Source organism: Lethenteron reissneri, chromosome 31, assembly GCF_015708825.2.
Source record: "Lethenteron reissneri isolate LAM-NWPU_2019-01 chromosome 31, ASM1570882v1, whole genome shotgun sequence".
Lineage (NCBI taxonomy): Eukaryota > Metazoa > Chordata > Hyperoartia > Petromyzontiformes > Petromyzontidae > Lethenteron > Lethenteron reissneri.
Genome location: NC_083809.1, coordinates 6,305,776 through 6,333,148, shown reverse-complemented (window position 1 = coordinate 6,333,148; position 27,373 = coordinate 6,305,776). Strand labels below are relative to the sequence as shown.

Genomic DNA, 27,373 nt, shown 5'->3' with positions numbered 1-27,373 from the left:
CAACATGCATACATAGGACCTTTAGATTCCTTTGGTGAGCAGCCACACATAAACGCTTAATTCTAGATGTGAAGTTTTCGTGACTGCAAGGATTCATACTTTGTTTTTTTTGGTAAAGTCACGTAGGTAAAAAATTTAAAATAAATTAAATCACGACGTTACGGAGGCAACACAAGCTTCCGTCTTCAGGTGGAACAGTAATTTTTCTGTGATGGTTCCACCTGAAGACGGAAGCTTGTGTTGCCTCCGAAACGTCGTGATAAAATTTTTTTTTTTTTAATTACCTACGTGACATTACCGAAAAAACCAAAGAGTACAAACGCTTAACCCAACGATGTGGTCGTCTTGACCCTTCCGCCACAGGTGGACACAACCCCTTTCTCCTGGGTCACTCTCCGGCCACGGTACTTGTCGCTGCTTACGGCACCAGCTGCACTTGCAACGGACGGGCGGCAAGTGGACTCTGCATCCCCCTCGGAGTGACTCTTCGTTTGCGTTAGTAATAATAATAATATCCAAAAAAAGCCTCTACATCACTGAAGACTTTTTCACAGGAGGGGCTTTTGGTCTACCACAGTTAGCCAGGGTGCCTGGACATAACCATGCATACAAGGGCATAACAAAGCCCTACACAGATGGAAGCGATAATCTATTTGCTGTACTTGCAATCTCCTGGAAACTTGGCAGTTTTACGATTTTACATGGACCAGCAACCCTTGCCTCCAAAGTGCAAGTGCCCAACAAGTTCTGTCCGCAGCTCAACTCACAACCTCCTCTCTATACCAAGGACCAGGACCAGGACCATCACCGCCCGGCGTCTGGAATGCCATCCCACTGCCACATTCGCAGCAGCGTTTAGTCAACACCTACCCGGAACCCTTTCCCTTCCGAGACGTCTGCGAGTTGCAGGGTGGGTATCCCCCGTTCACCGCTGAATCTCCGAACGTGCAAGCGGTTGGCATGAGTTTCATTTAGAGAGGCGTAGCACCGTTGTTTTTAAAGACAGAGGCGTAGCGCCGCAGAGAACTGCAGCGACACGACCGCACTCTACGATGGCTGGTGCCAAGCTGTGCCACACGCCCTCCCACATTGCCTTGTGGGAGGCTGGGTAACGTCTTCTGACCAGAAGATGTAAGTGATCAACTTATTTTATTTTCAAATGTCTTCAGATTCCAGGGTTCAGAGAAGGTAAAGGCCCCCACCATGTTATTAAAGGACCCACCTCATTCAGCTGGCTTTGCTCCGGACCTCAGCGTCGTGGCCATCTGTGTTACAAATTGCATTGTCATTGCTAAACACCAGGGGTGGAATGTGAATGAATCGTCGCACTTCAGGATCAATTAATTAAAGAATGTATTTTCCTACATCTTGAATGTAGCAGCCTCTAGCGGCTGGAAGGTTCATGTAAATCTATTACAATGCGAATCGAAATGTATTGATGCTTGCATCGGGAGCGAAACGTTTTTTAAACCGAGCACAACACGTTCCACGTTTAGTATTAAACCCCAAGCCAGGCCAGCGTTTAGATAGGAGGGCTGTACAACATAGAAATAGCAGACACCGCAGGAGTCTTCAGTGTGACTGGGTTGACATCTTTAATAAACTGGCAAAATACTGCTAATTTCAAATATGTTAACGACGCCAAGAAATCACACGCATGGCCTAGGACCGAAAAAAGGAATGATTTCAGGAATTCTGTTTTAACACCTTTTACATTTTCAACGTGAACGAAAAAAAACCAGTGTTATAGACAATGTACAAGAAATGTCTTTCACAAATGTTCCAGTTACTGTATTTTGTTTTTAATCTGTCGCAATAAACTCTTGTAAATGTGTCTTGTGAGAAAAATACTGCAGCAATTATTACAAGCACGCTAAGCAACAGATACCCGGGCACTGTATGTGCTGAATGTCCTCCCGATTTTTGAATTGATGCAACAAAATCCGAAAATCAGGTGCAGATACTTGATGGGGAAAATAATTGTTCCCAAATAACCCAGAATGCATACCGTCACAGGAAATGGCATCACATTTACACCACCTGCTTATTTTCCCCACGTCGTGAGAATAATTTTGTGTTTTATTTTTAATATTTTATTATTTCCATTCTACGTGACTTTACCGAAAGAACCAAGAAGATCTAAATTGTCCTTGAAAATCTGACGCTCATGTCTAGTATGTACAAAGTTTTTGCTTCGGGATACAAAAGCATAGATTTGGTCATAAAACCCCAGCAAGCTTCAGCGACGACAACAAAAAGTTGCAAATGAAAATATACAATCGAAAAGAAGTCCGTGACCGGTGACGTTGACCACTAGCTGACAAAATTAGTCCACCGAAAGGTCAAAGTATTAAATACATGCAATTTGCGGGATAACACCACGTATGGCAAAATACTGTATAAACATTCCAATACGTTTATATATATACTTTTTATGAAGACTTTTAAAAAAGCTAAACTCCAAAAAGGAATTGTAAATCTGATTAATCAAAAGTCAATCGTTTTAAGGTTGGTACTTTTCCTGCATTGTTTTCGTCAATAATTTTACATCTTATACTGAGAATTTTTTTTAATCGAACCTTTGAATCTTCTTAGCAAAGGATAAACCTACCTAGCACGAATTGTCCATCGTTTTCTACTCAAATGAGCAAAGAGTAAGCACTCATTTCCTGTTGACAACCATCAGCCAGTGGTGAGAATTCCATATTTCTATACCTGCCATATTTCTGTTATATCTGCTATATTGCTATGGCAGGTTTAACATTTCTCTGGGAGGTATAAAAACAAACACACCAGGCATGTAATGAATCGTCCCCCAAACTTGATTCAATGTTTCCCACAATTCAGGATCGCGATTTCATTTGATAAATCAATTGTTTCCGTCTCATTTTGACCATCTATGCATTACCAAGTCTCGTTTGTACATTCTCATTAGGTTTAAGTCTCAAATTAGCATAGAGTTTTCATACATTATAAACAATTTTTACCATGCGCAATTCGATGATTGTATTTGAGTGTAATAATAAATACATCTTTGCATGCACTGCCGATTTGCCACAGTGGTAACCATTTTATCCATACCCCCACCCCGCTCCCCCCCCACCCTCCCCTGACCTGGACTCAAAACTTACAAGCTAATGATAACGAACCGCACACTCACCATTACACCACCCAGGCTAATTGCCTTAAGCACAGTTAATGCATATGTACAGCCCTTTTGTCAATCCCACCGCTATGGAGGGGCTTAATTGACCATACTTCACCACTCGGGGTATGGATTGTGAAAGCATAAGACGTTACAGCGCAGTACAGCAGTGCATATTGCTGCACTGCCCTCTGCTCACAACCTAGCCCCATAGCGTCCTACAACGCATGGTTCATGTGTGATGGTCACTTTGTCCGAGCATTATCCCAAACTCAAGCTTTGCTCAGCTTATCATCGACCTGACAAGATCAGGCACACATTCCGGGGAATTTGGTCACAGGCATATCTGCAAAATGTGCAACATGCAGACTTCTGTATAGAAATGAAACTATCGTAGAGCAAGACAAAACCGACGACACACGCGCACACACACCAGGAATGATGTGACTGGATGAATGCTGGCACTCTTCTAGAACACTAGAAGATTTCAGTAATATATACAAACTCGTCAGCTTGCATGCTTTTCCTTATCCCTGGTGTGATTCATGCGTACAACGTGGCGATTTCTGTACACCGGGCTGATCAACGTCGATCGGCATTGCTCTCCGCCAATGCAACTCGGTCTCTACTATAATACACACACGTGAAAAACACACAGAAGGATGTATCTGTAAATGCGGATTGCAGGCCGGTGCCGCGTACACAGAGTACCGTACAGGGACAAGCTACCACCGGGAGGGCTTCCCTTGCCGAGGTTGCAGCAGGGCATTGCGAAATGTTGGAGATGAAATGCAAGTCTCTTTTGAGTTGCCTGCTGAAGCGCTGAAGCTCCCTAAAAAAGCAAACCCTTATCCTTAAATCCTCAAGTCTTCTGCATTTTTTTAACACAGGCAGCGCAGGCATTAACAAAAAAACGTTTACGTGCCAATGTTTCATGAATTGACGCATTTTGTTTGTAGCAAAGCTGGCGCTCGCTGAAGACGCTTCTCTCTCGCCCCACGCGCAGTCGTCGGGGACCCAGAGGGGTTTGCAAGCCGCCTCGCACTCAGTCCGTCCCGAAGATGTTGTCGCACTCCCCGAGGATGAGATCCACGATCTGGTTCTGATAGACCATGTGCACGGCCATGTTCCCCGGGTCCACCTCGGGCCGCAGCAGCGTGGGCGCAAACACGATGGCCATGTTCTGCATGGTCATGCGGTTCTTCTCCCCGTGCGCCACCACCCTGTGCAGACACGGGGAGAACGTCTCAGTGGTGAAATCTCGCAGGGGGCGCGTGGGAAATGTCTCCTCGCACCACCGCGAAAGCGTCGTTGCCGATTGTTAGGATCAGAATCGCGAGATTTATACTGGAGGAATCCGATGAGCTATAGAGTTCTTTTCACAGATGTCCGGGAGACTGTGCTGCGTATCTCTTCGATGTGTCTTCGGGTTGTACCACGTGTTCTTCATGGCAACGTCCTACGTTTCTGCTCCGCACAATGGCAGCTTCTTCAATGTCAACTTTCAATGCATCTTGCGTGAATTATGATATCATATAAAATATTGCATCTTAATTTAAATTGATATAGTTTTTTATCATCTATAAGCCGATGTAATTTTTACTATAAAGTAAAATACTATTTAAATATATGCTGGTGTTAAACAAAACTCAGAGTTGGAGGAAAAATTCAGTTTGAAGCATGGCTATTAATACAACAGCCACTTCAGCTTGTATGTATTAAGAACTTTTTTCGCACCCTACGTAGCCAACCATGCTAATCGGAGGTGCTTGGAGTTTACACTTACGTCTTTAGGTGCCTGATGAGAAACTTCATGGTGTTATGGTTTGGCAATGGAAGAATATTGATGAGATCCTTCATGCATTTCACCCGGTTATGGTATTCGAAGATTTCTGAAAAACAAAACATGTATCACGCTTTAAATATGAACATTGAGAAATCTGAATGGCCTTGGCTTAACGTACTTCATAGACCACTCGATACACTAAGGGAAGCTACTGGTCAGAACAGCCATGAATTATTTACCCCGGAGAGAAAAATGCTACTTGCAGCCATTTCTTAGAAATGTTGGCGAGATCAATATGGAGCCGTGGGCCAACTGACATTCCAAGTTGTGGGGCAGATCATTGTCTCTCATGTTCGATCAAACAACAAAGCAAAGTGGCTTATTAACTTGGTAGAAATGTCCCACAGCTGTTGTATGCCCCAGCAGCCACCACCAACAACAACAAAGCAAAAACATCTCAACTTGTGATCTTCTATGCTAAGGCAGTGGTTTAAAACCAGACCTGAGGTGTGTGCCTCGCTTTCCATAATGCCCACAAGAGTAAAAGGCAGCTTGTACCTACAGCAGGTGCCTGAAGGGAAAACGGAGGCACTGCCACACATCAGTTATCTGAAAGAGCGGGGCTTTTCACTCTGGATGTTGCCGTGGTGTAATGGTTAAACAACTGGGCTTGCAATCCAGAGGTCGCGGGTTCCATTCGATCTCCCGGTCGAGCAGTTGAAACAACAATGGCAAAATTTATTAAAACCTCATCCACCTTTATCCAGCCAGCAGTGGAAATGGCTTTACCACAGTCAATCGGTAGGTTGCATGTGATGGTAGTAAAGTGTGGATATCCCACCTCTGCCAAGACTAACGGTAAATGGTGTTAGCACCTATCAAGGCCAGACCAACTCATGTGGGGATATAGCATGGCCAACATCCCACCCAACCACCTTTGTCTCCTCAGTGCTGATGTTTACATGCCGTACCAGGTACCCATTTATGGCTGCATCGACCTAGTGGAGACCCAGGACTAGTTTCGGATATCACTTGCCACTGGCATTAGTCATGATCCGGATATGAACGGGTGTTGTAATATTCAGTGCGGTGTGTTAACCACTGCACCACCACTCTCCATACAAAGACAAAGACCCCCTCCGTATAACATTAAAAAACTTTTGGCACAAGTGCTGTTAGCGAGCACCTGTAAAGGCTGACACGGCACACGAGGGGGTGGGTGGCTAGCACTCTAACCTTGGTCTCCCTAGCAAAAATATTTACACACTGCACTGGTGATAATTTCAGGCTGAGTCGACCTAGGGGGGAGGCCAGGACTGGGATTCGAACTCGGGTAGCTGGGTTAAAAAACGTATTGCAAAACAACTTTTTATTATACGAGGTAAGGCCCACTGACCTATGTAGCTATGTTTCAAATGCGACCTGACCTTAAATGATAGCTCAACAAAGTGGCTTATCATGTGGAAATTTGTAGCAGCCAAATAATCTAAACGCACATTGATTCTAAATGTGGAGGGCAAACCCGGAGAAAACCCACGCAACCACGGTGAGAGAGACATGCAAAGTGCAAATACACAGCAGGTGTCAGCATCGGAATCGAACTCACAACCTCCTGAATACCAGGCGAGGTAGTTAACATTTCACCACCATGGCGCACTACCGCTCCCCCACTCTCCACACATCAAAACGCACGCGCACACGCGCACTCCAAACACAGCAGATAGCCCCCAGGACCCAGCCTGATAGTACAGTGCAGCTCCCACGAAGACAAGGTCTGGCGCCCTTGAACACTAAACGAAACTGATTCATGCTGTACACGGGGGGGAGGGGGGGCAGCAGACAGCCCAATTCGTTAGCACGTTTGACAATTAAGCATATTGCGAAGGCTCAAAGGTTTAAATTCCACCCTCGCATGGCCAATGCCTTGTACACCACGGCGCACCTTTCTGCTCAGAGGTGAACGTTAAAAGGATCTATGATATCACTGCAATTGCGGCCTATTATTCACGCGTGTCTGGGACCTCGTGACCCAAATCTGCCAAAATTATAAAATGACCCAAAAAGTGGGAATTACTAAGAGTGTGGGTCAATGGCAGCGTGCACATTACTGCGGAGGTGCTTAAGGATATCAATACGACTGTCAAAGGTGCTTTCAATGGATTGGGCTCGGTAAGTGTTAATTCATCAGCTAAAACGTTTTTCAAGATTATGATGACGACGATGAAGTTGGTGATAGAAAAGGAAGATGTTCGACGAGGTTTAAAATGTCATCTCCGCAAGCAGCTGGAGATATAGTAAGCACACTACACTACACTGTACCGCTCGCTCAAATGCACCCTCTTATGTGCGATTATTGGAAGTCACAGATAATAATAAAGCTAATTCCTGTGGATAATAAAAAGAAAACGTATCTACAATTTGCCTATCTGCAACGATGAGATCTGCCCACTTCGTCACCGATAAAAAGGAGTTTTGTGCATATGTATCTTGAACTTCTTTTGCACCATACATAGCTCACCATCCGGTGAGCCAGTGAGCAAGAGCCCAAAAACAGCATTCCCCACTGCGAGATAGAAATGCAGTGGAAAGTCGAAAGTTTTATCGAACATGGATTCGCATTTACGATCAGGTGCGGGGGAAAGACAACAAACTAAACACCAAAAAAAATAGTTCAACGAATCGGTTGTCAATCTAAATATAAAAGTGCATATAGCTCCAGTGGCTTCCTGACATCGTAACATCGGAAGGGTATTATTTTAATGCAGTTACAATGCCCACCATTGAATCCTTCTGCATGGGGGAAAAAACAACAATTTCACACTATAACAACGTGCACAGAGTTGGGGAAAAACCAAATCTGTGGTTTTTCCCCAGATTTTCCGTCGACTCGCCCACGTTACACCGTCCCAGCACCCCCCCCCACCCAAACCTACATTCACCGTGGAGTGGCACGATTATTATAGAAACGGCAGCTTACTTATGGCGGCGATGAACTGTTCAAAGAAGATGTAGGGGACGAGTGGCTCGGGAAGTTCGCGGAAGAAGAGCTTGAGAGCGCCCGTGATAACGTTGATGTCCTCCCATTGGCTGTCGTCCAGGTCCACGTGCTCGTCTGCGAGAGGGTGGAGAAATGGGAGACTAATTAGTTGGTGGCGTGGGGAGGGGGGGGGGACTTTACTGGGCATTCAAAAGCAGAACAGCAATACGAGTAAAATCAACGTGCGTTTAAATACCTCGCCTGGTATACCAGGAGGTCGTGGATTTGATCCAGATCCTAACACCTCGAATTTGGAGTTTTCATGTCTCTCGCCCTGTGGTCACGTGGATTTTTCACCGGGTCCCGCGGTTTTTCCCTCCACATTTAGAATCAACACGCGTTCAGAGCATTTGGCTACTGCTATCAATTTGCACGTGATAAGCCACTTCGTTGAGCTATCATTTGTAGCCAAGGCTGCATCTGAATACGAGCTATATAGCTCAGTGGGCCTCACATGATAAAATGTAATAGTTTAAAATAATCAAAAAGTTTAGTTTAGTTTAAGTAAGCCTGGGGGAATATAGTTTCTCTCGTTTGTTTCTATGACAGTTGTCTGTTCCTGCCTTGGTGATTTTATGTTGGTTAATCGGACAATTCATCTAATTGTGCGCGAGAGATTTAATTAATTTACATTTGGACGTGTCATTGTTTTTGTGTATCCCTGCAGTCACTACAGGCACATTCACCACGATGTTTATTTTGTTTCACCAGGTGAGAACTCTGTGACCAGAAGCGATAAGGCGCATTAGTCTTCCAAGAAGGCACGATGGTTGCTATGTATGCTATGTATAATTCCTTTGCAGGTGTTTTTTCAAACGTTAGCAAATTTGGACCCTGATCCCTGATGCTGGGCACACAATGGGCCTAACCCTTCGAATGACGTTGGGGAGAATCTTTAACGTCCACTGTGAAGCGGACTGCGAGTAGCATTATTACGGTGAATACACACAACGCAGGATTAATAAGGGTGGCCCGCTGGATTTGAACGCGCTACCGCTGGGGGCCATGCCAACGGCACGTTAACCACCGCGTGACAAAATATGATCCTGGAATCGTGACCATGACCTTGTTTTACATCAGCTTCTGGCGTGCCAAGCACGGGAGTCAGGTTCATGACTGCAGAGGATGACGATGGGCCTCCTGCGGTGAAGAGAGGCAAATTCTAAACTACTTTTTTTTTGTTGAAATCAAAACTCGAATCGAGCAGTGGCCCTGGGTTGAGACAAATTAATTCTCAGGCTGTCGAATCGTTATATGCATAATGGGTTCCACGCTAACGGTTTATTGTTAAACTTTAAAGGTGGTATTTAGTGTGTGTGTGTGTTTGTTAAACAAAGGCTTGGCAACTGCCCACATGTAAAGTGAAGGCTGTGCGCACTAGAGCTTGGCACCGAGTTTAATCCTCTCGTGCACGTGTTGTTTAAAGCGATACCAAAACAAATGAATTATATTTTTATTATTCTTTGGGTCTTTCGGTAAAGCCACGTAGACAGAAAAAATTACGTGATTATAAGGAGTTAAAGGAATCCCCCAAATGTGTTCGTTAGTTTTCATGTAATTTCATAGCAGCCGTGACCATCACAGCAGTCCACCACGGTAGCTTTATTTAAATACGAAGGTGGTTGAAATTGTGCACTTCAGTTGGCGGCTGACGTTCGAAGTGAGAACCATGACGCTCAAAAGATTCGTGCCGCCCCCGTGGTCGCCCCCCCTCCCCCCACCCACCGTCATCCATGGATCACACAAATCACTCGAGACGCCGGTGTATGGCAGCCAAGAGCAGTTTTCGCGAACACTGACCGCAAGAGGTCGCACGTTTGGCACAACAGTCATTCGCTGACTATGTGTGAAGAATTCATAAATTAATCAAGGTTGGTTAGAAATGATAATGCTGACCAGTGCTGATACCTACCATGATCCACCATGATGCGCAGTTTCTGTATCGTGGCCTGGTTCCCACTCACTCTGTACACACCGTCAATCTCCAACCCTAACAATGGCAGTACAAACATAGCAAGTGATATTCGTCACTTCAGAGAAAGCACACAGTTTTCATTAGTTCTGTTAGTTGATACTGCTTTTTCGACGTCTTAACTCGGAATCATTTGTACCATTCAGTAAACTGGACAGAAATCGTTGGTAAAGTGACAGGCAATGTTTACATAATGTGGTGGTGCAGCTGGTAATCCATGGCTAAACATCAATGGCGAGTGATATCGATATCAGTAGTTCTGCCACTCGCAATCTGCACTCATCAGCATGATGAAGTACGGTTTTAAACACCTAGATTACTCACACGGAGGGGATAGGCCTTCATCCAGCAGTGGATTGTGCACGTGTGTAGATATTGTATGCAATGTAACCTCTTCAGCCATCGGAGGTGCTACTGTACATTTACCACGATGAAAGAAAATAATTTAATCGACGACAATTATTATTGTTATGCCGCAACTTGTATCTTGGGTCTATGCTCAAATCGACCTGGACCAGCATGGTGAAATATAGCCCAATAACACTGCCACGACTCGCATGGCATGAACAGGCTCTCATCCAGCAGTGGATCAACAAAAACATGGCTGTGCTTGTGCACAAAAGACCACACTCCTCTCCAGAGCGACTCACCTCGTCTCTCAATGGCCTCGATGCACATCCTCACGAATAACGGCACCATGGAGTTCTCCCGTTCGCACAAACACGCCAGGGGACAGCCAAACACTTGCTCTGCAAACACACGATCGATCGACGGGATGAGAATGGGCTTAATAAACTCCACTGCCCAATGGGCCGTAGGGGGTTACAAACCAGGGTGGAGCAGATGTTGTGCACCGCAGAAGTGAGAATGGCAAGATGGATCGAGGGGGTGGAGGTCACAAGACTGGGTTGGGTTAACAAATGAAGAGATGAAGATGGAAGGAGAAAAGTTGTACCCATGTATCCGTCTCAGACAAGCTGAATGAAAGCCAACTCGGACGTGCTAGGATCTGCCAACCGTGCTCATCAGGGGTGCGACCTGAGTTGGATCCCCTGCCACAGCTAACATTGAGCGTCGAGTGACATCTGAACTTGTTCTGGACTCCCTCAACCTTCACTAATTTCGCACTGACCAGCACGGTGAACTATATAATTGTGATAAAGTGGCAGCCAACGGATGGAACGTGTCCATGAGCATCTTCCACCGAGGAGATGGAGCGATGGAATAATCTCGCGTGCGGGTGCTACGTGGAATGTTTCATCGCAGAACCATGAGAGGTGGTTGTAGCGTAGGGAGGCCTTCATCCAGCAGTGGGTTGATCATGGCTGAAAATGATGATGTTAAGCCATCAGCGGCATTTGGCGAGCCAACAAAAACGGTCACTGCGTCGAGCGCTTTGAGATGCACTTCTGCGGCCGTCTGGAATGCTCTTCCTTCCGATATTAGGAAGCCACTGGATTTATGCAGTTTTATATATAGATTGAAAAACTAATTTCTTTATAACTGCTTTTCGCGTTCAGGTTGTTGTCCTTTCCCGCACCTTGGAATAGCACGTTTGGCTACGTACGGTGCGAAAAGGAAAATACCTTTAATGTAGCCTTTGTCTTTGAGTGTCTGCAGAGTGGGTCGCCGTGTGATTAACTTTCTTAAGCGGCTCCTCTTCTTATCAGATATCTCATTGGCTGTAATCAGAACATTAATGTCATTAGAATATTCATGTGCTCAGGACACAGGGTATCTGTAACAGAATCATCCACTGTTAAAAGAACTAAAATTGTACAGCATATTTTAATTTTATCTGGCCACTGAAAAGCAATTAGCACAATTTGAATTGATCTTCACCTGTGACACGTCATCATCGTAGTAAGGTGATTTATTATCATTAATTTTAAAACACAAGTCGATTGCACAACCGTGATCTAACGTTTGGCCAGCAAAGCAAAGCTTTTAACTTGAAATGTGACGTGCAATGCCTTAATAAGAACAATAATAATAATAGCACCTTACCCGACAATGAAAACAAAAACAGATGCAGTTTCTGCACAATCTTTGTAAAACAGCTCAACTTACACGTGAATCTTTACGAGTACTGGGAAGCATATTTTCATGGGACTGGTGAAGTTACACAGCAGGGGTACACAGGGTGTTTTAAAGTCCAACTGCAAATATAACGGAGGAAATGTAACTGTACCCTGCAAGTGCTTTTTTGTAGAATGATCAGTGGAGGGCGCTATAATCCCGAACAAATTATTTGACAAGAGGCGCAGTGGTTCGCGCACTGCCCGATGAACCCAGTAACCCGAGCTCGATTTCCGTTGACCATCTGAACCGATCCTGGGCCCGCCCCACTCCTAAACCCCCCCCCCCCCCCAGGTCGACTCAGCCTCGCCAGCCGTGGTGCTGGCCACCCACCTTCTCGTGTCGTGCCGGCATTGACAGGCGCTCGCTAACAGCACTTGCCCCAAGGCTCTGTTATGGCTACACAGATGGGATCTTTGTATGGAGAGTGGTGGTGCAGTGGTTAATGCACCGCACTATCAATATTACAAGCGTTCATATTCGGACCATGGCTAACGTCAGTGGCAAGTGATGTACCAACTGGTCCTGGGTCTCCACTAGGTCGTCGCAGCCATAAACGAGTACTTGGTACGGCATGTAAACATCGCACCACGCCACACTACGCTACACCACCCCACACCACGCAAATGAGACAAAGGCGGCTGGGCGGGGTGTTGGCCACGCTATCCCCGCATGCCCCACGAGTCTGTCAAGGCTATTTGGGGGATCGTTGTCTTTTAACAGGCTGCAAATAACAAAAAAACTCATTCATCAACAACACTGCCTCAAAGTTAAAATATACATGATAGGCAACGTTTCGGGCAATGGCCTTCTTCCTACCACACGTGTTACGTGCCATAACGAGGTATGTGCTATGCAGAAGGTCCATTGCCGAGAACGTCGCCTACATTTTCCCTTTAAGGCCACAGTGTTGTTGACGAATGTGGGCCGATTTTCATGTTATAATCTCGAACGGTAGTGCATCGGAACTGATCATTAAAAGACGAATCCACGTTGGGTTAAACTTTCGACTTTCCACCACATCTCCATCTCGGAATGTACCTCGCTTGCTATTTTTGGGCTCTTGATCACACTGGCACAACGGCACCTCCGATTAGCGCGGTCGGCTACGTATTGTGCGACAGAGGCTCAACAACACGCACACGTACAAACGACGCAGACTCTCCCGAGTTTCACAAACGAGCGATCGCGCAGCAAGCGGGGGAACCGCAGTCGGCGGTCGCGGGCGTGCGTCCGGCCGGTCTCACCATGGCCCTTGCGGGAGTCTCGCTGATCCTTCTTGTCTCTCAAGCTCGGTTCGTACGGCTCGTCGTCTCCGCTGACGTCTCCATCGTCGGGCGTGCTGGCTCCGGGGGCAGAGGACGACGCCGGCGCCGCACCCGGCTTCGGGATTCCCCTCCGCTGCTCTTCAGGGGTTGGCACCGGCGTGTCTTTATCCTGCATTGGAAGTTGAATTACAATCAGTTCAACACGTAGTAGGCTTCCGCTACCAATATTATCCATCTAAGAGGGTTTTTTTTGGGTTAGATGACGTAAATATGCGTCGTTAGAACCGCCACCACCAGACGGCACAGCCAATTAGTCAGGTTTGTCACGTAAACAAAACATTCAGCACACCGATGTGTTGGAGAATAAAACCCACGACATTTACAATTAACGACACATTTATATTTACACAATCTAACCCCCCAAAAAAAAATCTATGGTTAATTACGATCGTTAGAACGGATGGTCGACAGTGATGATAACTCTCTATCCCCTGGTTAATGTCCAGGTTCTTCTGCCTTTGACGGACTGCTTATGACCGAATCACCTGGAACACGCTCCATCGCATTGGATCTCGGTAGCTTAAGCAGGTTTGAGCCTGGACAATGCTTGGATAGAATACCACCGTGCACAGGTTGTCACATAGGTCGCACAGCAGGGAGCAGCGCAAACAATCCATCGTTGTACTGTGCTTCTATGCTCCCATGTCTACACTCCCCACCTCCGCCATCCAAGCAGGTATGGTATTTTTAATGCTCACTGTGATATTACAAATGATCAGCGACAGAACAGGATGGGGAAAGTGTTTGAAGAAGTCCTGACGTACCAGCCTGGCGATCAGGGATCGGATGGACTGGTACCACTCCTGCATCGTGTGGTCGTTGTCGGACTGGAGGAGGAATTCGTTGGCTCCAGACACTGTGAGCTGCAGGTGGAAACAGGAGAATTACCTTGAACATCTCACCTTCACGCACAATTTTCTTTCATTCACTAATTTGTCAAAAAGAATTTGCGCCAGCTGGCCAAGATCTGGATAAAACCGAGCCCACTATTCACCCAGGCAACTGAAGAGCACAGACGAAGTGTGAGTAACCTAACATCAAAATTAACAATAATATATTTAAGAATCACAATTGACATACAAACAACATATATACTATATTCTTGGTTCTTTCGGTAAAGTGACGTAGAAGGGAAATAATAAAATAATATTGATATAAAACATATATACTATTTCCCTTCTACGTGACTTAACCGAAAGAACCAAGAATATGAATCCCTGCAGTCACGAAAGCTTTAAATCGAAACCTATATACTATTTTTTTTTAATCTATAAATAAATAAAATACAAATCTCATCAACGGTCCTTAAACTATCCGGGACACTATTCCAGTGCCCCACCAAGGCTGATATTATTAGTTAATTTAAAACACCCTGAGCACCAAGCTCAACGCCGCAAGGAAAATGTTTGCAATTTAAAAGCAGTCGCTTGAACTCCATCGATATGGGCAAGTGTTACAATCACACAAGATGTAAATGCCTTGTACTGCTGGACGATGTGTGGGGAGGCAGGGAGTTTCCCAAGAATCCCTGCAACTTGTGTTTTAGGGAAGTGAGAGTTAATTCAAAGTGACTTCTTTCTCAATGAACAATGAGGTTGGTGTTAATCTCCCATTCACAGCCCCGAGCAAGTGGTAAAAAAATCCTCATTCCTGGGGATACGTTTGACCGTACGTACATTACCACGTTGATCAGTGCAGGCTGGAGAAGCGGAGATCCCAGAACCACTTCAGTATCACTCATTACACTGGTCAACAAAAAAAAATCTGGCCTGGACTTTTGCAGCTGTTTTCGACTAATTTCAGGGTGCTGATTCCAAATCTGATCTCAGATTTGCTCTATCACATCTCATTTTTATGCTATCGGCATACCCCATTTTCATTGATTTTACCCGAAATTAACTCTGTCACTTATGATTGCAAGTTGTTGCGAGTCAGTGGCTGCTTTAGTGTTAAAATATGGTGCTGTATTTTTAGGATAGTGTGTTTATAATATCATTTTATGTAGATATCCACATTTATTTAATATTTTTCTTCTGCAGTTTTGATTGAAAATGCAATATTTGATATCTCAAAAACCTGATGTGATAGACAAAAACTGATGCCAGATTTGGAATCAGCACCCCAAAATTACATTAAAACCGTTGAAATACCTTATGCCAGAAAAAGTGTGTTGACCAGTGTTATCAATATTAGCCATGGCCGGAAATCAAACTCGGGTCACTGGGTTCATAGTGTGATGCACCAACTAATGTGCCATCACTCAATCCCACTTTTGTGATACAAATCAAAGGCGCGTTGAGCACGTGAAGGTAAAAGTCATGCAACACTATTTTTGATGTTGCAAATAAGGGGTCAAAAAGGTACGCATTAAAACACTGTTATAATTAAATACAGTTTACTGCACTGACACAGCAGTAAAAGTTTTGCTCGAGAACTATAAACTGTGGTCATATGGAAATTAACAAACAGCACGCGGGAGACCTCACCACTGTAGCAAGAATTGGTGGGTTTTGCTTTGTTATAAATAACTGCGAGAGGTGCGGGGCGGCTGTATTCCTAAGCTCATCATCCATTTTTTCATATTCTTGGTTCTTTCAGTAAAGTCACGTAGAAAGGAAAGAATAAAATAATAAGAATAAAACAAAATAAAATTCTCACGACGTTTCGGCCACAACGCAAGCAGCCGTCCTCAGGTGAAGAAACAGAGTTGTCAGAAAGACAGCTCTGTTTTATTTGTATTATTTTATTATTTCCATTCTACGTGCCTTTACGGAAAGAACCAAGAATATGAATCCCTGCAGTCACGAAAGCTTTAAATAGAAAAATTAATCATCCATTGTCTATCTACTGCTGGATGAAAGCCTCCCCCTGCCCCTCCCCCCTGCCCCTCCCCCCTGCCCCTCCCCCCTGCCCCTCCCCCCCGCCCCTCCCACACACCGTTACCATCCCTCGCGGGCCCTGCGACACCAGCTACGATTCCACCACACTCCCGCACATGGCCCGGTCGAGAGTCAGTGTTTGTCATGCAGGTGGTTTGAATAAAAAATGAAATTTCAACATTTGTCCTCAAAGTGTTACCCGGATGTGTAGTAACTTTAGTAAATTATTCCCGACACTAAAAATGATAAAATTAGGGGAATGTGAAAAAGTTTAAAATGTTAAAAATGCGATATATATAAAACCATTGATTGCCAGTCAAAAAATCATCATGTTTTTTACTTCTATCAAAGGTCACAGGCCCTTGAAAAATAGTTTCTCGTCTCAATGGGCTTCACTCAGCAAGCACACTTCTAATTCTGTTTCTTATCATAGATATCACAGATCCCTGCTTTTTTACTCCCGGAAGAATGAATCACTATTCGATTGCGTGCAACAAAACTACACCGCCTACCCACTCGGCTGACGAAACGAAGCGGCTTGTGCAGCGTGCGTGCAGTGCGATACAGGAGGCAAGAGAGTCCATCTCACGATTATACCTGGCACACGTTTTTCTTGCTGGACTTGTCTCGCGTCCACTCAATGTGCGCCCCCCGGAGGTCGATGCAGCACTCGGGTTTGCTGTTCGATGCACCTTGTTTCTGTCAAAGTCAACAACAACAAACTCATCGTCCTGAAGAGTACGTGGAAACCGTGTCCTTGTGTAGTTTGCGTAACTTCATATCGCCAACAAGAGCGTTGGTATCCATGAAACGATTGCGGCGTGGTCGTTGTCGCAAAAAAACCCTTTGGATTTCATGAACTAGAGTTTAACTCGCGTGTGTTTCACGAGCTGTTTTGGCTATGTCGGGTGGTGGCGGCTTTGACGACACATTTATATTTGCGCAATCTAACCCCAAAACCTCTATTATGGATAATATTGGTCGTAAAAGCCTACGTGTCAAACTACAATTCACATGAACGGGAGAGAACCATTTAAACTTTGGTGGAGCACTTAGACCTTGAGTTTTATCATCAACTCCTCCGCCAGGACGGGGCGATCCACCAAGCCAAAACGGGAATCGCACCCTCCTTGATCCTATGGCAGGGACCATTCTCCAAGTAAGGCTGCCACCGACTGCTTTCCACCGAGCCAGTGGTGCTTGCTCTGTCAGGCGGTGATCATTCCACCAACACAAGAGCCAGATAGATTGCAGCATCGTGGAGGGGGAATGGTTACGGATGGCGGAGGCGTGGGAAGGCCTTCGTGCAGCAGTGGATCGGTCATAGCTGATGGTGAAGGTAACTTGTATGAAATGTAAGGCAATTATCGATTTCAAGTGCAAAAGTGAACATAATTTTCAAAGAAAAATCTCAACATCCGTCAATTGCACTGTGGCCTTAAAATGAAAAATATATAATGGGTGTCATTTCGCGAAATAGCCCTTATTCATAGCACATAAACGTCACCTATTATATAAATGTTTTACTATAAAGTAGTGTTATTGATTAATCTGTTGAATCTTTGTTAATTGTGCTTATGCACCACTGCAAATGCAGCAGCATCGCCACATAATTTGTATAATTTCCTTTGACAGTGTTAACTGTTCGGACAGCTACAGGCTTAGTGTTGCTTGGGGAAGCGAATCATCAAATAATACATTGTTTAAATGTATGCCTATACAGGTTACCATACATCAATGGGGATTACGTGTACGCAGACAATAACAGGGGCTGCTATTTTATTGCACGCAAACGACAGGAGGTACAAGAACACAACGTGCATGCATAATGTTAGTTGATTACCATATGAATAACCAGACCGGCAATGGATACCCATTGTAATGTATATGCATTCATTAATCCCCCCCCCCCCCTCGGACGTGAAGGGCTCACAAGTGACATCGTCACATCTATCCCTCTATTTAAGGAACAAAACGGGAGGATTTCTCCACAACTCTGGCTGCCGCCTGATGAAGCTAGTTGTAATTCTCGGCGAATCGTCGTACTCAAGATTGTAAATGTTGTGGATTTGCTCTCCAACACACGGGTGTGCAGTATTAGTAACCAATTGGCATGTATCGTTACCATGACAAACCTTACCAATCGGCTGTGTCGGGTGGTGGCGAGTTTCACGACACATTTACGTTTACGCGATCTAACCCAAAAAAACTGTATTATGAGTGTTAACGATCTTGGCAGGTTTGAATGTGACCCATCCATGACCCTATGAGTGGGGCTTACCCATCCGGTGTGGGACTTGGGATCCTTGTAGAGGATAAGGTCGTGTCCAACCAACACCACCCACACATTCGTCCAGTTCTTCCTGAAGCGTAAAAAAAAAACGTTTCATCACAGAGCTAGCCTTGTCATGTTAAAAGTCAAGTCTAAATACCATTCATCACCGGCACATCTGAGCCGGACATCTGTGGGGCCGTCACTGTGTCATAGCTGTCAACCCATACGGTTTACCCCGTATTCTTGTACAGAGAAATTGAGTTTTCAGGTCCATACTGCGTACAACAGCCGTTTCAATACAGGCAAAACACATTTTTTGTCGATGTTTGTGTTTCTCTCTTGTGATGCGACTTTGAAGGATGAACGTTGAGATTTATAAGGGGCACGGGGTGACCAATAAGGTCTGAATTGTTCTTGAATAAGGTAAGCACTGATAAGGGATTGACAGGTGTGCTGCATGGGTGATTTTACACGGTCTATATAATACCAAACCAAAGCATGATTTGCTGGCCCAATAAGACGCAATCTGATTCAGGGCCAAGCAGAACCGGGAGCGGGGTTACATTATCTCCGTCACTGCTTGACATGTCAGCGGCACGGTCCGGATTCAGCGGAGAAATAACAACCCTGTGGTATCTCCCATGACGTGACGGGGCTGGCTCGACACAGCCCCAGCATGGCTTAGATGTACAATGGAAAATAAATTCACGCGTTCCCATGCTCAAATGAGCATTGGAATGGATGTGGAATGTTCACACATTCCTATGGCAAGGGCCAGTCCATCCATAAAACAGCCACTGTTGGACGTTACACGAAGTGGTACATTTGATAATATAATTCAGTATATAATAATATAATGACATTATGTTCAATTCTTAATGTTTGCCCTATTTTAATATACATTAAAATTTCTCCACATGTAACGCTCAAATTTAATAACTCTGCTTCTGAAGGTGCATGAAAACCAAAACTCTAATTTTTGCAATAACTTTTAATGGTAATTTTTCATATATATTTGAAGCATGATTCAAACAGAAAACCAAAACGACAGACAGATCACCTACACGACTTTGTTGAGCATATATAAAACACAAATTATTGATTTTTTTTTGGAAAGGTTGATGTCTATCGACATTCTGGATGGAGCAGTATTTCCTTTCACTCCCAGGGGTATCGTTATAAGTGGAGCCGACTGTACTCTTTGTATCGACCCCAGAGGAATAACGATCTGGGTCAAATTCCAACCAAGAGTGACACCACAGCGCCATCCAGCTGGACACGTGGTATTGAAATGCAAAATCCCTGCGTATGCCTACGACCAAATCACCCGTAGCGCGCCCGATATCTCATCAGAACTCGCAAGCTGAGCAAAGAGGTTGAGGCCGGATAAGTGCTTGGATGGGCGACCCACCATGCATGCCAGGTAGTCACAGGCTGCTGGGGGGGGTGCTGCACTCTATGTGATTCTACACTGCCACGTCTTTGTTACCACCACCTTCACCAACCCGCATCGACCAGCATGGTGAAACTAAAATAAACTAAAAAAAACTAACAAAATACTTTTTCTTTTACCAGATAAGGCGCACCGAGCTATAATATTTGTTTCCAGAAGCGACCTGGTTATCACAAATGCTAGCTCAAGGAAGTGGCTTATCACGTGGAAATGTATAGCAGCCAATTACTCTAAACGCATGTCTCTAAATGTGGAGTGAAAAACCAGAGGACCCGGAGAAAAATACACGCGACCACGGGGAGAGAGAGACACGCAAACTGCAAATATACTGGCGTCAGGGTCAGGATCGAACCCACGACCTCCTGTATACCAGGCGAGGAAGTTAATGTCTCGCCACCGTGGCAAGACGTCAACTAGTCAATCAACCCCCACAACTCGAGTGGTGTGAGGGAGTTCCCTCGTCCAGCAGTACATTGACAAAAGGTCTGTGTACATGAAAAATCGTGGTGCGTATAATACAGCTGAGTTGACTACATGCTGGAAATCGTAAACTCGAATACAGTGCTTTAACAGGCATCTGTTTTACAGATGAACGGCACCCATGTTGACTCACCGTAACTTCTTGCCTCCCTCTGTTATTTTGGTTTTGTTTAACATGCCAGCCTTTTCAAGGCCCTGTGAGATGTACAAAAAATTCGAGTTTTTAAAGGGGACAAAAAATTGCACGGTTTTTTTTACCTCTTCTCTGCAAAAAAAACAATTACATCATCGACATTTATGAACCTCCAATTATCATTGCCACAATACTCTCCAGCATTTAAAAATAATGTCTTGCTTTTACTGTAATGATCCAGTCAGTGTTCACTTAATGTCAAGTAGGAACCAATTAGTGTTTAGACAGTCTGGTTGTTGGATACATTGCCTTACTTCTTCGGTGATAATTATGATGAATAATTAAAACTAGTTCCAGTTGCTTGAAAGGGGAGGGGAGTGGTGGCACAGTGGTCAGCACACCACACGATGAGTTTGATTCATAGCTTTGGCTAACATCACTGGCGAGTGAAAGCAGCACTGGTTCTCGGCTTCCCTTCACCAACCCTCACTGACCAGCGTGGTGAAGTATGGTCAAACAAATATCACATTCGAGATGGTGTGGACAGGCCTTCATTCACAAGTGGAATGATCGATCGAGTGCTTTAAATGACCTGAAATGTTTATTTTAAAGTGAAATATTTTAACAATTCACAGCATGAATACTTTCAAATAATATTTTCTGCTTCATTCAAAATATCGCTTTTTCAACAATGGGCAATATCAAGGTAACCAAAATGTATAGCCCTTGTCAATCCAATGCTGGATGAGAGCCTCCCCAAGCCGTGTGGATGGGGGGAGAGGGGAAAGTTGGCCATACTTCACCACGCTGGTCAATGCGGGTTAGTGAAGGTGCGGAACTAGGACCAGAACAGAAAGAACTCACAACTCACCGGGAATCACCAGAAATCAAATTCAGGTAGCCAGGTTCATAGCCCACTGGGCTACCCACTGGTGACTACATTTGACTAACTCATAAAATAAGACTTTAAAACATTCAGACCAACTCTTGAAGCACTAAAACATCCTATGCTTCATTTGTTGTTTCACATAAAAAAAATTCAGAATTCATGGCAGCATGAAAGGAACCACCAGAAGCTGCAACATCGTACGAATTTGCCGACACGAAGAGAAAATCGAAGGCTTACGGCGGGCAGAGAGAGCGCCAGGTCGGAAATGCTGCACAAGTTGTGATCAGAAGGTGTTCTCTTGTGCCCACCCAACTGCACACAATCATAGTCAATCACGTGTTCATTTGTAGATCACAACAAAGATTATGGAGATCCGTACAACAAACAAAAAAAGAGCAAATCAAACCATGACACTCATTGGAGTAATTAAACAAAAAACAATACACTCCATCCTCAATCAGCTTCAAATTACCCGCAATCTTTCACAGAATTGCCGAGCTTACTTCAATAAAAATGTGTCTACCAAAGTGCTAACAAAATTTCTTCCCGCACAAATAAACAATGGGGATGGAATAATCTCTGTTGTTGACGGCGCTTAGCCAGAGGTACAAACTCTACATTATCTTGGCAGTGGCCAGCAAAATCATAGGCCAATCATATTCTATGGTTCTTTCGGTAAAGTCACGTAGGCATTGTTGCTGCATTGGCATTGCTGCTACATTGCCATTGTTGCTGCATTGGCATTGCTGCTACATTGCCATTGTTGCTGCATTGGCATTGTTGCTGCATTGGCACTTGTGCACCGCCCATGCTCCTGGTGCTGTTGATACACTTGGGCTACGCCCATCTCCAAACCTTTCTAAACAGTTTGCCTTTAGAGGCTGACTCCTTTGCCTGATGATGACCGCTTGTGTTGCGATCGAAACGTCGTGATTTGTTTTATTTTAATTTATTTCTAACTACGTGACTTTACCTAAAGAACCAAAGAGTTTGGATTCCTGCAGTCACGAAAGCTTCAAATCAAGAATAATAAATAAAGTGAATATTTTTCATCATTTTTTATATCTACGTGTCTTTACCGAAAGAACCATAGAATATGAATTCCTGCAGTCACGAAAGTTTAAAGTCAAAATATAGGCCAATCACTTCTGAGTTCAATACGGAGCCTATGGCTAACATTCAGGGCAAGCGTTAGAATCCTGGTCAGGGCTAACAGTGAAACCGTGATATACTGAAGCAGTCAGTCTTGGCCGCGCCCTTCACCAATGCGCATCGACCAGGAAGTCAGGTCAAATAACCCTGATGACTGACACAGCGTGGGAACGTCTTCATCCGAATAGTGGATTGAGACAGATGTCTGCGAATATGATCATTATTTTAATTTCCCGATCAATAAGTGAAATATTTAAAATAACACGATTTTCTCATCTTCCTCCTCTTTAAAAACTATTTTCAATACCATGGATATCATAAAAAATCGTCCAGCTTCACTCAATTATGTAAAGGATGGAGTATATTATGTGATTTTTAAAAATAAAAAACACGATACACGGTAGCATTGTTTGTACATTATGAGCAATAACATGGTAAGACATTTCACTTGCAAACAAAATAATTTCGATTGAAAAATAGAAAACATAAAACCACAACAAAAAACAAACATTGATCTTCACCACCCACACAGGTTTTCGCGTATTACCAGGTTGTACCGCGCATTGTTCCGAAAGAACAGCGTTGGGAGCTCCTAGTTTTCAAAGTTTATTTTTTGTTCAACAAGGTCAGAACGCAAGAGACCAAGGATAAGTCTCATTTGCCAAGATTGACGCGCAGCGAAATGTCAGACATGGTGCTGAACGCAACACGCGGGCGGCACAACCCGGAAACGCATCGGAGGGCTAAATAGCATTTAGCCTTACCTTAGTTTCATGGTCAATCTTGTGGCTAGGTGCATCGTTCGCACGTGGGGTAGGTGGCAACACTTTATGATCGGGGACCGTGTTTGCAAGATCATGGTCAGGTGACCACTCGACACCGGTTGATCCCGATGGATCCTAGAAAAGAGGGGGGGGGGGCGGAACACATCATTGTAAATGTAAGCGCATGTAAGACGTACTTAGGTGTGTCGCCGCCATGTCCATTTGTCAATCCACTGCTGGATGAGGGCCTCACCCCACACCATGTGGGTCGCGGGAGTTGGGTGACCACTGCTTCGCCACATGCTGGCGTCGGGCGAGTGGCAGATGTCTGCCAGGTATCGCGTGTCGTGCGAGTGTCACGTAGTCCCATCCTGTAAGGACGGTCTGCCCTCTTCTAGTCAAATAAGTCAAACTGTTCGGGCTTCCCACACTGCAGGCATGCTCGCGTAACTGCTGAACAGCGTGCACATTTGCATTGAATGTCAAGCAGTTATAAATTAATTTACTCATGAACAAGGCCTTAACAGACTGTTGGGGCAGGTTCTGTGAGTGAACAACACCTATGAAGGCCGGCACGGCACACGATGAGATGGGTGGCCAGCACCACGCCCGGCCGCCTTCGTCTCCCCAGTGGCGATGATTACACAACGCACATAGTGCTCATTTGAGGCCGAGTCGACCTAGGAGAGGCCCAAGACCAATTCAGATAATTGTCACTGGTGTTGGTTGTGAGCAGGAATTGAACTCGGGTGGCCGGGTTCGTAGGGCAAGGGCAGCGTGAGCTAATCGCTGCACTACCACTCCCCACTCATTAACACACACACGCACAAACCTCTGGAAGTTCCCATTCAGTTCGCCCATCCTCGGTGTAGTAGTAAACTTCACCGGTGTCATCCTTGGACTTCCACCACTGCAGACAAACAATCACTGTTATTGAAACGCATCACATGACAGAGCCACTGCTGTTTCTTGATATATCAGTCACTTCTGATCTCAGCTGTGACCGGAATTCAAACTCAGGCTGAGGGGTTGATAGCGTAGTACGTCAATCACTGCGTCACCATTCCACCCCTTTTGGTATGTAGTGTTTTAAATAATATTAATTTTATTTATTTATCAAGTAATGTGTCACTTAGTATTAACTCTCAAAACCCCTGTTCTTCCAGGATGCCCTACACTGGGATATTTAGGAACTTCCCAGTCAGTACGGGTTGATGACGGTGAGCAACATAAACCTTGGAGCACAGAGGGACATGCCTACAATGGACGTTGTTACACGAGGCTCTCCTTCTCATAATGTAGAACCTTCTGCTGCCTGTTTTTTCGCTTTGCATATGTTGTACAGAAGTGACTCATTAACACCTAGCAAACACCATCGGACAACATGCGGTACAGCCCTAAACACATCAACAGCTGTACTACGGCACAGCCACTAAAACCTACAGTAGTAAACAGTATTGGGTTTGTAGCATGTGCCTGTGTGTTCCACAAACGGTAGTGTAGGGAAGCAGTCGTATTTTGTAGCGAGTAGTAGTGTAGTGGTTAGCGCATTGTGCTACGAACCCGGTGACCCCAGTTCGATTCCCGTTCACGGCCAATATTATCCGAGACGATTATCTGAACCAGTCCTGGGCCTCCCCTAGGTCGACCCAGCCTCAAATGAGGGGGGAGGGGGGGGGATCTTTGTCTTAATTTTTGTGCCACAAACCAAACCTCACCTTGACCGGTGACCTCTGATGTATGTAAAATTCATCTCCATTTTCATCGAAAAACCGCCCCCAACAATCAGGTAGGTAACCACTGTCCGAGACAACTTCACTGCTCTCCTCTTTTGGCAATGGTGGTAACGGCTCGTCCGTCATTATTTCGATTTAAAGCTTTCGTGACTGCATGGATTCATATTCTTGGTTCTTTCGGTAAAGTCACGTAAAAGGGAAATAATAAAATAATAAAAAATAAAACATAATAAGATACAATTCTCACGACGTTTCGGCCACAACGCAAGCAGCCGTCCTCAGGTGAAGGACGCTGTCTTTCCGACAGACCTGTTCTTCACCTGAGGACGGCTGCTTGCGTTGTGGCCAAAACGTCGTGAGAATTTTATCTTATTGTTTTATTTTTATTAATTGAATTATTTCCATTCTTCATGACTTTACCGAAAGAACCAAGAAAAATGATGGTGACATTTGTTACGTTTTTCAAACTAAGGTTACAGTGCTTATGCACTAGTTCTGTCCATCCGTCTGTCCGTCCGTAACTAGAGGGGGGTGGGGTGGGCAGGGGGAGTGCACGATAACTCTTCACATCAACATTTATTTACCGGTTATATACTTTTTTCCTTTTAGGCACAGCCATCGATGAATGTCCTGAGTTTGTTTGAATTAAACGTGCTTGCCAATGCACCATCACCAAATAGTGTGATTAAACGGTTTCTCAAGTTTTATACGTTGACAATCTCAGCCCAAGTCACAAAAGACTGTCAGTTCTCTGACTTAAAATGGCTAAATTTCATCTCTGGGGCTTAAACATATTGGTTTGACTGTCATGTGCTGACAGGGCCAGAGGGAGAGTGCTGCCCGTATTGTGTGGACCAGGAGAGGTAATTTTCAGGTATCTCAGAGGTAGCTCTATAATATCCACTTCTGCGGGCCATTCGATAACATGAAGGGTTGCCTCTGCTCTGAGAGATCCAAATGTATTATGTGTCTTATCGGGATAAAATTGTGGAAAAGAAACAAACTAAACTATTAAAATATTTTTAAAACATATATTTTAGGAGGTCAGGCCCACTGAGCTAAATAGCTCTTTTTCAGAAGCGACCTGGCTATCAAAAATGATAGCTTAACAAAGTGGCTTATCATCACATGGTAATTTATGGCAGCCAAATACTCTAAAAGCACGTTGTTTATCAATGTGAAGGGAAAAACTGGAGGACCTGTAGAAAAATCCACGCGACCACAGGGAGAACATGCATAAGGGTCAGGATTGAACCCACGACCTCCTGTATACCAGGCGAGGGAATTGACATTCCGCCACCGCAACGCTCGGACATACATTTTGGTCAGACTTAGGATCGCGGCCCTGCTTGCGTGGCGGCTTCCAGGAGGTCTCGCGCGTGATACGGTTGTAGTAGTAGTGTCTCGATGATTTTGCATCGAAGAGTGTTTCCCAGCCATCCCCGGAAATCTGTCCTCCGGCAACAGTGGACTGTGGCAGGGAAGTAGTGGGACACATGAGCTGCTCGCACAGGAAGAGAGAGACGAAGAGAAGAATCGTGTTAAATAATGAGTCATGTGCAGATGCGCTTTTAATCCAGGACTTTGGAGTCAGGGCTCAGTCTATTGTTTATATAGCATGCAATAATGCTGTGGATTTAATCGTGTCTAAATGCGACCGCATCAGAAGAAGCTGGCTAGCATTGTGAAATATATTCAAACAACCCCCATACCCAACACATGGCAAGGGGGAGGCCTTCATCTAGCAACATTGACAATTGACCGTTTATTTTCATTTAAAAATTTCCCACAAAAAATTAAGTTAAATGAAAATTCCAGACATCACCTTTAGGTCCTGAAGATTTGCATAAACTGGAGAGTCAGGCCTTTTCACCTTGGGCGGTAGGTCCCCACTCGGAGGAGTTTGCTGAAAACCAGAATTAAAAAATTATCAAGGGCATTACCTGCTTTTACATAGAGGAAACAATTTAAAACATTTATTTTTAGCATTTACAAAACTCCGGTAAGCTAATCACACGTGCCCTTCAAAGGAAGTTACCCGAATGCCACACATGAAGCAAACATAAATCCACAACGAACCTCATCAGACGCGTAATGATCCATGGCCCGAACAGAATCGAGATTCGATTCATGAATCAGGGAGCACGTGAACCAACTAGGGACAAAATACCTACAACTGTTACACAAGTAACTGCTTGCTTGTGGAACAGCTGGCAGACGATCCTCTACTCGATGAAGGGTTAGACAGCGCCTCTCGGGGGTATT

At 44.7% G+C, this 27,373-nt stretch overlaps 2 protein-coding genes across 7 annotated transcripts in view; one reads left to right on the top strand and one right to left on the bottom strand.

Moving 5' to 3' along the window:
* GTDC1 (glycosyltransferase like domain containing 1) overlaps window positions 1-1,979 on the top strand; it is a 28,576-nt gene extending 26,597 nt beyond the window's left edge. For 4 of the 5 annotated variants that reach the window (XR_009755980.1, XM_061563413.1, XM_061563414.1 and 1 more), the window contains one exon: window positions 364-1,446. Coding sequence is in view for 4 of the 5 variants with exons in the window: in XM_061563413.1 (XP_061419397.1) it covers window positions 364-483 (120 nt within the window). In the remaining variant the exon portion in view is untranslated. Of the gene's footprint in view, window positions 1-363 lie in introns of all 5 variants that reach the window. The other variant, XM_061563416.1, reaches the window with a different exon arrangement.
* Window positions 1,980-3,102: 1,123 nt separating this feature from the next.
* The window catches only part of LOC133349722 (rho GTPase-activating protein 9-like), a 45,459-nt gene continuing 21,188 nt past the window's right edge, over window positions 3,103-27,373 (bottom strand). The window contains exons 3-18 of one of the 2 annotated variants that reach the window (XM_061563411.1): window positions 26,934-27,014; window positions 26,427-26,609; window positions 24,205-24,282; window positions 23,373-23,507; window positions 21,694-21,768; window positions 20,568-20,629; window positions 18,508-18,589; window positions 16,824-16,925; window positions 14,112-14,210; window positions 13,267-13,456; window positions 11,527-11,622; window positions 10,591-10,689; window positions 9,881-9,958; window positions 7,909-8,043; window positions 4,932-5,037; window positions 3,103-4,368 (exon numbers count right to left, since the gene is read on the bottom strand). In XM_061563411.1, the coding sequence (XP_061419395.1) occupies window positions 4,191-4,368; window positions 4,932-5,037; window positions 7,909-8,043; window positions 9,881-9,958; window positions 10,591-10,689; window positions 11,527-11,622; window positions 13,267-13,456; window positions 14,112-14,210; window positions 16,824-16,925; window positions 18,508-18,589; window positions 20,568-20,629; window positions 21,694-21,768; window positions 23,373-23,507; window positions 24,205-24,282; window positions 26,427-26,609; window positions 26,934-27,014 (1,779 nt within the window). In that variant the 3' untranslated portion in view covers window positions 3,103-4,190. The remainder of the gene's footprint in view (window positions 4,369-4,931; window positions 5,038-7,908; window positions 8,044-9,880; window positions 9,959-10,590; window positions 10,690-11,526; window positions 11,623-13,266; window positions 13,457-14,111; window positions 14,211-16,823; window positions 16,926-18,507; window positions 18,590-20,567; window positions 20,630-21,693; window positions 21,769-23,372; window positions 23,508-24,204; window positions 24,283-26,426; window positions 26,610-26,933; window positions 27,015-27,373) is intronic. The other variant, XM_061563412.1, reaches the window with a different exon arrangement.